The sequence below is a fragment of the Capsicum annuum genome, chromosome 5, assembly GCF_002878395.1.
Source record: "Capsicum annuum cultivar UCD-10X-F1 chromosome 5, UCD10Xv1.1, whole genome shotgun sequence".
Lineage (NCBI taxonomy): Eukaryota > Viridiplantae > Streptophyta > Magnoliopsida > Solanales > Solanaceae > Capsicum > Capsicum annuum.
This window is the reverse complement of record NC_061115.1, coordinates 18,647,057-18,656,836: the sequence shown is the minus strand read 5'-3', so window position 1 is coordinate 18,656,836 and position 9,780 is coordinate 18,647,057. Positions and strand designations below refer to the sequence as shown.

Sequence of the window (9,780 nt, the reverse complement as noted above, 5' to 3'; positions counted from 1 at the left end):
GTGGCTAGAGCGGCAACTATTTCCTCAAACAGTGGTTGTTTTCTGAAAGTTGCCAATTATTATGTTGTTATACTTTTTTCGTTTCTAAATGTGTAGTGTTTTTAATTTAGGCACATTTCTTAAGAAACTATTTAATTCTAGAAAATAAAAAATGATCTATTAATTTACCTTTAGTAAATTAAATAACTTTAAAAATATATAACTCTTTGATGATTTCTTGATTATGTAGAACTCTTTTTATTTAAAGAGGGATAAGATTGAAATAACATCATTAATGTCATGTTGATTTTCTAAAATATCACTTAGAAACAAAATGAAAAAAGCTAAAACATCACTTATTTAGAATGGAGGGATCAGTATCAAATATCAAGGACCATTACTTCTTTGTTCCTCTTTACTGCAACATACTCTCAAAATATACTACCCCATCCCAAAACTTTGAAGTCAACAGCTCGACAAAGATCATGTGAACACTCAATCTAGAGGGGGAGCTGAAATTTTAGTTGCGGGTTCTCTAGAATTTAATAGTTTTAGGGTGTATTAGGTACGAACGAAATATTTTCCACGAAAAATGTTTTTCTAAAAAATCAGTTGGATTTTTATATTTATTTTCTGATGTTTGATAAGTAAGTTAAATCAACTTGGCTCTACGAGATTCGAGCAGACTCATTTGTCCATTATTTTCCATGTACGTGCATTATTTGTGCTGTCAAAGGATCAAGAATTAAGCAAATTCGCCTATCCACAGTTTATTGTTTGAGTCAATTGCATTGTCAAATCTAGAACGGTTTGTGTAACTGTGAGCATAACAAATGTGATGGTTGGGACAGTTGAAGCTACTGCCCAAGGACTTTGAAATAGTTGTGCCTCAAACTTGCCATCATTCGACTACATAGCTTTTCACAATGTTGAATATGGAGCACATATCATGCATTGTCAAAACTATAATCCATAAATACTACTTAAATGCAATATTATTAAGTTCACGAAGCACACAAGTTACATGAATAATGGATCAGTTGTGACATACATTACTGCATTAGCATTTACACAAATTGTACCATTTCTTTTGGTAATGATGATGTGCATTATTAAACTAGTAATGCTATGAATAAATATAGGAATAAAAGAATTTAAGTCGAAAATCACAAAAAGTTATAACACATTTTGTAATTCAGTTTTAATTCCTTAATAAAAAAATAAACCACTTAAAAAATTAACACAATTAATAAACATCAAGGTCAATAAATACTTGAAATAAACTAATAAGCATTCAACTACAAACCCAAATACCCAATACATACAGAAGGGGAAAATAGAATTAATGAAAAACTCCTTAGTTCATCAACACACATGCAAATTACAGGCATGGAGTTGTGAAGAAACACTACAATATATATTGAGATATTCGGACTCGGCTCACCTCCAGTACTCATCTCCTCCATTCCGTCCAGTTGCTCACCTAATATATTACATGTGTTCACTTAGCAAATTAATGATTCAGATTTGTTTTGCTAAACCACAACATTTTAACCGCGGTTAATACCTCCAGGCTCTGTTTCCCCAACAGCCTACTAAATTTGTTACATCATTCCAAAATTGAAGATTCAGTTTTATTTGTTAAACACAAAAAGTTAACCCGTCAATAACTATCTGTCTTCTACTCTTCTCAATCACAATGACCTTTCTCTCCGAACATCAAGTAATTTTAGATCAGATAAAGAAGAAGACGACCATCAGATGCCCTGATAAGATTACAAAATTTTGCAAATTCAAGTGAAAGTAGAACAATTGACCCAGTAAGTTTTTATCCCATTAACTAGGCTAGAATGAAAAAATAATAATTTATTTTTGGAAAAAAGGAACAAAAAAAGATATCCCAAATTAGCTTCAGTTTTATACACCTGCACACAGGTTAAAGCTAATACATTTAACCTTGTGAAGACTAGGGATTTTTTTTGGGCTGAGGAATAGACGATTATGGAGGACGATAGGATATGATGTTTTGACCTATAGGCCTGCCATGAGAGCATTTTTGGCATCAAATTTCACCACACTTCAGAAAATCGTCATCTCGACATATATACCCACTCGTAGGAGGAAGATGCTACTTGTGGTTTGACTTGGAATTGTCATTATTTGAAATTCTTGAAGACTTCGTAAGGAAAGGAAGACGAGTTCTTTTTTGGCGGTTGAAGAGAACGAGGGAGAACAGAGATAACTTACATATTAACTGTGGTAAAAATGTTGCGGTTTAGCAAGACGAATTTGAACCCTTAATTTCTTAAGTGAACACGTGTAACACATTTGCAGAGGCAGACCCACGTGTATCGTCGGGGTGCACGTGCACCCGTTAACGTCGAAAAAAATTGTGTGTATATATGTGTATATACCTTGAGAAATTAGAATATAGATATTAGTGCACCCATAACTAACAGAAAGTGCACCTTGGTGCATTGGTTGAAGCTTGTGCTTCCACCCATGCAATTAGGGATTGATTCCGAACCCGTGACAAGTCCCTAAGGTGAACTTCCCTACACCATTGACCTACCACAATTGATTGTCAAAAATTGTTAAAAGTAAATTTTATATTATAAGAAAGTAAAGTAATTATTTTAGAAGTCATATTCATTCTATATAATTATTTTTGCATTGTTGTTCATGTCTTTGACGACCAATTAAATATGATAATATCCCTTAATCGACACTGAAAGTTTTTCTAGCGTCTTAATAGAATATTGATGCACCACAATATCATCAAAAGCCATAAGCGTAAAAAAGCTTCATGGTCTATTGTGTTTAAGCACAATGTACAAATAAAGTGTGAGATTTAACAAAAAAAAAGGCATAAAAGGAGAAAAAATATAAATATATGTCTAGTCAAAGACTAATAATATATGTATGAATGACAAATATATGAACAAACAAATTATTTTTTTTTTGATAAAGTGAAATATCAATTGCTTAGAGTTCGTCTCTTGAAAAAGTCTCATTGACAAGGAAAAGTATGTATTAGAAATTAGAACCTAAGCTGCACATTAAGCGAGGCGAGCACTCAACACATTTTGAGTCTTGCTTCGTGGCTTATGCGCTCATTTGACAATACTGGTGCACCCACAGACTTCAAATCCTAGGTTCGCCTCTGCTGGGGGAGCCGCTCCCGAGATATTCAAAAAATCATGATAATAAAATCAATTACTACCTACTTAACGCTACCTGTGAAAGCTAGAACAGTTTATATAGTTGTGAGAATGAGGAGTATAATAGCTGCCACAGTTGAAGCTCCTACCCAAGGACTACTAACATAGTTGTTCCTCAAACTTGCTTTCATTCGGTTCCATGGTTTTTCACAATGTTGAATTATTTTTATGTATTGAAGTGCTGACCCCTTTTCCAACTGTGTTAAAGATTCTAGTCACTTCTTTGTCCTCTCCTAGGTTGTTCGCAGTGATTCCTTTCTGGCGAAGCAAACTCGCATTTTTTTCTGAGTCGATAAGCTGATCCATGAGAACGGCAAAATCACTGAAAGTTTTAGAATGCACGTCATCATATTGTTGTTCAAAAGCAATGAGATTTCTCAGATTGGACTCGGTACTATCAAAGATATCAAGGCAAGGGATTTTCATCAGTCCATTCTCGAACTTTATATCAAAATAACTTGTATCCAAGATATCTTTTCTATCATACAACCTTTAAATAGTTTCTAAATTTGTGAAGCTAACTCCAGCTCCGGAAAGCTCTGTTGCATTTGGCATGACCTTTTTATCCGTATATTCGACCTAAATTTTTGAAAAGGGTTGCGGCATAAGCTGTCCTTTCCGGGACATGTTTTAGGATACACAATATGCCATGACATGTATATTAGATGAAGTAAACGTTTGATCTTTCCTTTATAAGCATCATAATATAATTCTAGAAGTTCTACGGAAGTCCTTTTTGGAGAGTTAATATGAAAGCACCACGTCGCCATTACTGCGAATGGTAATTCTTTAGTTTGCGTTGTTATGCGATGAAGCTTGTCGAGGATAAAGAAGGGAAGCTGATTTTCTAGTAACATCATGTCTCGAGTCACTTGATCACGTACACAACCAACATTAGTATTGATAATTTTTTCTTCTTCTTGGAGATAAAACTTCATGTCGCTCTCGAATGAATTCAACCACAAAACAACCATCAAGCAACAACATTGGCAAGAATCGATCAACAGTGTGATTCCTATAATCATTGAGCACTGCTATATTACCAGGAAACAAAATATTATTCATGTCATTATCATAGTTTTCTATATCATCATAACACTTTAGTGCTTCCTCTTTCAATTCCATTAATTCACTGATGCAACTTTCCACACCAAGCTCCTTTTTCCGTTGAAGAAACCTTCGGAGGTAAAATACCTTGTACTTTTCCATTTGCCAAAGTTTAGAATCTTTCTTATGGTAAGGACCAATAGAGACCATCTTTGATGTATACGCATCTGGATTTGATTCACGTAGCCCCACATTTACATTGAATATGGTACGTGATTTGATAGATAAATTAACTAAATGCGCAAACATTTTATAAAGTTTCTTTTATCTTGATCAAATGATCCACCATTCTCCCTTCTTTTATCTGTAATTAGTAGAAAAGAGTTAAAAGACTTTTTGCAATACAAGGGGTTTAGGGGTGAAATTGATTGAAAATTAAAAGAACGGTATAAATGAAACTACATGAAAACGAAGAGGATTAGATCAGAGAAATAATTTGTTTTCGTTGTTTTGATATAATAGAGAGATTTTAAAATTATTAGAAGTACCATGTAATAGACAACAAGCAAGCAATTGCATGTTCTTTTAATACTCATTTTCTTTATATTTTATTGCATTTTAAGCGGAAATGTGAATGAAAAATGAAGAAACAAATGAAGAAAAAAGTGAATTGTTTTTTTCACTTTAAGAAAGTAAAGTTCTCCCCATTGGAGGGAGAAGGGAACTTTCTTATGCTTATAGTGAGAAACATTACTTCATGTGGATTGTGAGACAAGAACAAAACAAGCCTTGTGATATTGCCGCTACTCGCTTGACTTCGGCTTGGGCTTTAAAAAATGATTGATAAAGCATTTTTTTGGATAAAATTCATTTAAAACGTGAAAATTATTTTTTGGACAATCCACTTCATTAAAAGTAGGGGTATTTGTGAGCCAAAAAACAAATAGAGGAGTATTTTTGCTCTATTTTGGATAGTTCAGGGGTAGGTTTGACCCAAACTACCCCTTTTCGTAAATGGAATATTGACGTAGACTGGATATATGTCAATTTTTTTCACATGGTGTGCTTGGTGACACTTTATTAAAGTGAGGGGTATTTTTGAGTCCAAACACAAAGAGAGGGACATTTTTGGCTAAAATACAAGCGAGGGATATTTTTTGAGTAATTTTTGAGTAAAAAAATTAGCGAATGGTATTTTTACTCCATTTCGAATAGTTTACAGATAGTTTTGATCCTTTTACGTACTTTTAATACCTCATTTTTTCTTTACATTTTGATTGCTTTCCCTCGCGTCCTATGTTACATCAATCAAAATTGGACGATAGTGTTATGTGATTAAAAAATCTCCACCAAAGTTAAAATGTACTCCTTCTGTTTTAATTTGTTTGTCTTACTTTTCGTTTTAGTCTTTTTTAAAAAATATCATTTTTAAAATTATTTATTTAATTTTATATATATATATAGAAGAGCATAAGATCCAAAAATTTTCTTCACTTTCTTAACTCCAAATCAAGTCAAAATTAGACAAACAAATTGCAACAAAAGAAATATGTTTTATGATGGATAAATACATAGACATACACTAAAATTTGATCTTAACTATTAGTTTAAAACTTAAACATATACAATAGTCATTAGGCTTTGAGCTGTTGGTGACAAAAAAGTTTGAAAATGAAGTGTAGGTGACTCAAGTCTTAATAATTGAGTGTAGGTAACAATTACTTTATTATGGATTAAGAAAGTTGGGAAAGTTTGAAAATAACCCACAAGTTTTTTAATTTACACTTTGATCCAAATGTTAATTAATATAATAAAAAATGGAGGAAAAAAAGGCGTGTTTCTCTCTCTTCTCATCTGTTGTTGTTTTGTCTCTCTTCACGATTATTGTTGTTCATTGTAGCTGCTGTTTTATTCATCATTTTTTGATTTATTATCACCATCTTCTACTTCATTATCATCTTCACCTTCTTCTTGTCGACCATTGTTGTTGTTGTTACCAATACTGTTGCTAATTGATCAATTTTTTAGGTGAAATTTTATTTCATACATCACTTTTCACTTCGGCATTACTTCACAGGTGACTTTGGTAAGTAAAATTTTAATTTTTAAGTAGAATTTATCATCTGGGTACACAACTACTGTTGTTTTTTCCAACAATGAATAGAACCTGATTATGAATCCAACATAAGAGCCCACAATTTAAATAGATCACTCATCTGTTGCGTCAGATGAGTAATCTGTTGCAACAGAAAACTCATATGTTGAATTCATGTTTATTGTTCTATAGTGACCATAACATGAATTGAAAAGATGGGTAATCTGTTGCAACAAACTAGTTATCTATTGCATCAGACTGATTATCTGTTGCAACAAACTATTTATCTATTGGAACAGATGAGTAATCTTTTTGGAATAATACAAATCAGCTCCTGCCACAAACCCAACAGATAACCAATATGTTTCAACTCTTGCTGTTACAATTGGATTCAAAATTATTCCTTATGCCCAATCGTTGATTGAGAAGATAATAGCTATAATAAAAATTAAAAATAAATTAAAACGTCAAATCCGATAAAGCATAATATTTTTATCAAACAAAATAAATAAAAATACATAGAATAAAAGAAAAAAATCTAACTATTATTATTAGCATTATTATTATTATTATTCCCAGCTGGTCAATCTTCAATCGGCAGCAGCATAACTCTCCTCAACCTGCGGATCTCCCGGAGCATCCTTGCTCTCACTGCAGGTCATGAACTTGTATCCAAATTTCATTCAGGGCGTCTTGCAGAAAAGCAACGTCCCACACTGGATCATCCATATCTAGAATACACATGAATTGACAAAAAATTTAAAAATAAAAGTAAAGGAAAAAATTCGAATGTAATATAATGTAGGGGAACTTTCAAAAATAGCAGCATTTTGCTATAAAACCCACGTTCCATAGACACATTTTACATATTTATCATTTATAGCCGTTGTATTCGATTTACGCCCGCTGTATTCAGTTTTACCGATTTTATGTATTTATATAAAATATGAATATAGTTGTGCCAAAAATGGAAGTAAATTTTTTTAAAAATGAAAAAAAAAATTCAATTACGCTTTTTCCAATATTTTTTTAAAAATGAAAAAAAAATTTCAATTACGCTTTTTCCGTTAACTGACTATCTTTTGCCTAATTAAACACGATTCTCTCAAAGGTAATTCTCCATTCTTATCAAAAAATAGAGCTAAACAAGATTTTCTCAAAGGCAATTCTCCATTTTTATGAACAAATAGAGCTAAATTCATACCTAAATAAAATGCAAAATTCCAAAAAAATTGATTGATCCTTCTTCTTCGGAACGTATACAGGTATGTCATTCTCTGTTTTTTTTATTTGAAACAAATATTGAAGAATTCAAAATCATCAAAATCCCCAAAATTTTGATTGATCCTTCTTCTTCAAAGCAATGTATGTCGTAATGTAGATTTTTCATTGTTTTGTACTTGGAGTTTGAAACAAATACTGAGAAATTTAAAATTCTCAAAATTTTGATTGATCCTTTTTCTTCGGAACAAATATTGTATGTCGTAATGTAATTTTTTCACTGTTTGTACTTCAAGTTTGAAACAAATACTGAGAAATTCAAAATCATTAAAATTCCTAAAACTTTTAACTTCTAGTTTGAAACAAATACTGAAAAATTCAAAATCATCAAAATCCCCAAAATTTTAGTTGATCCTCCTTTGAAGCAAATACAAAATATATTATTCACTGTTATACGAGCTTGAAACAAATACAGAATAATTCAAAATCATCAAAATATTGAAAATTTTGATTGATCCTTTGAAACAAATATGGCATGTCGTAATGTAGTTCTTAATCCATTCTTCGACTTTGAAACAAATACACTAGATTAAATGATATGATTCAGTGAATTGTAGTTTTGTGTATAATTATTTGTAGTGCTTGCAGAGTTTTCAATTGATCTTTATTTTAATTTCAATGACTATATTCACTTTGTATGTCTGAATTATTGAATTAATTTTGTAATATACTATTGTATTCACTTTGTAATGCACTACTGTATTCACTTTGTGCTACTGTATTTCTGACTTTTAATAGTTGCATCAACTCTAACAGAAATAAAATCACAAACATAATGATCATGATTTGGCATTTGGGAAAGTGGACTGAAGACAATAAATACAATGATTACGAGACTGAAGGAATAGTCTTAAATGAATATGCCTCTCATAGAGACTTGGTTGAGTTAATTGGTAGCCAGCTGATGATAGACTTGAGAGTGAAAACTGTGAAGATTAAATACAGTGTTGAGGGTGTCAATAAACTAATAGAGATACACAATGATATGGGAGTCAAGGTGTATATACAATTGAAGAAATTAAACAATGTGCTTGCCAAGTATCCTCTGTGTGTTAATTTTTCTGATGATGAGATCAGCAAGGATGTATCAGCAGGAAATCTTATTGGAAATGAACTTATGTCTGCAAATGATTTTGAACTTGATACAGTAACTTCAATTGATCCACTTCAAATGATGATTCCAGACTATGGCAAGCCAATAACATTGCAGAATTTTATTTTTGATACTAATAAAAAAGAAATAGTTGTTGGCCAGCGATACAAAGACAAGGCTACACTTCAGGCTGTAATGCATAACTATTCGATTAATCACCGATTTGCTACAAAAGTACCTAGGTCTAATGCGAGCAGGTATGTTTATTCTTTATACATTTGATATCACTGAATGTTATTGCTATCATAATGTATACAGTTTTATAATGGCTTGTGCATTCACTATATATGCTGTATGCAGCTATTGGCTTAAATGTAAATCTAAAGAATGCAAGTATTTTCTCAAGTCATCAAGCCTGAATGATTCTAAAGATTTTGCAGTTCGGACTTTTGTAAGCGAACATACGTGTTCACTAAAGGAAAATATCTACAAAGACTCTCATGCTACTAGCAAATTGATAGCAGGGATTATTAAATCAAAAATAGCCAATTTAAGGAGAAAATATACACCAACTGATATTAGAGATGATATAAAGGAAGACATTGGACTAGATGTGACATACATGGTGGCTTGGCGTGCTAAGGAGAAGGCAGTAGATTCTATAATGGGGAAATCGGCCCGATCTTTCCAGAAGTTACCTGCATACTTATACACCATGGAAAAAACTTACCCTGGATCACATATTCAAATGAAGAAAATGCCTGAAAATTGATTTCTGTATCTGTTTATATCTCTTTATGATTTTATCAATGGATTTAAGCATTGTAGACCAATCGTTGTAATTGATGGAAACCAACTCAAATCAACATACATAGGGACATTTGTTTGTGCTAGTATTTTAGATGGTGCAGGTAAGTATACTACATTATTTAAATAAAACTTAGAGATTATTTACGTCTATCATGTATTTGTATTTATATTTTTGTACAGGTAACATATTACCATTAGTATACGGAGTGGTTGATTCAGAAAATGATGCTTAATGGACTTGTTTTTTTGAGCAA

At 31.9% G+C, this 9,780-nt stretch overlaps 1 protein-coding gene and 1 pseudogene across 1 annotated transcript; one reads left to right on the top strand and one right to left on the bottom strand.

The window, feature by feature from the left end:
- Positions 1-3,703: 3,703 nt before the first annotated feature.
- On the bottom strand, positions 3,704-7,025 carry LOC107871641 (annotated as a pseudogene).
- Positions 7,026-7,463: 438 nt separating this feature from the next.
- Positions 7,464-9,488, top strand: LOC124898436. The gene is made up of 3 exons (XM_047412085.1): positions 7,464-7,607; positions 8,380-8,973; positions 9,077-9,488. The coding sequence occupies exons 2-3, from the start codon at positions 8,399-8,401 to the stop codon at positions 9,486-9,488; spliced, it is 987 nt and encodes a 328-aa protein (XP_047268041.1). The 5' UTR covers positions 7,464-7,607; positions 8,380-8,398.
- Positions 9,489-9,780: the final 292 nt, after the last annotated feature.

Bases quoted from the DNA above. Each gene is read 5' to 3' on its own strand.
- LOC124898436 (XM_047412085.1), top strand. From the start codon at position 8,399: ATGATCATGATTTGGCATTTGGGAAAGTGGACTGAAGACAATAAATAC. The intron at 8,974-9,076 runs GTATGTTTATTC...TGCTGTATGCAG, and splicing joins CCTAGGTCTAATGCGAGCAG to CTATTGGCTTAAATGTAAAT.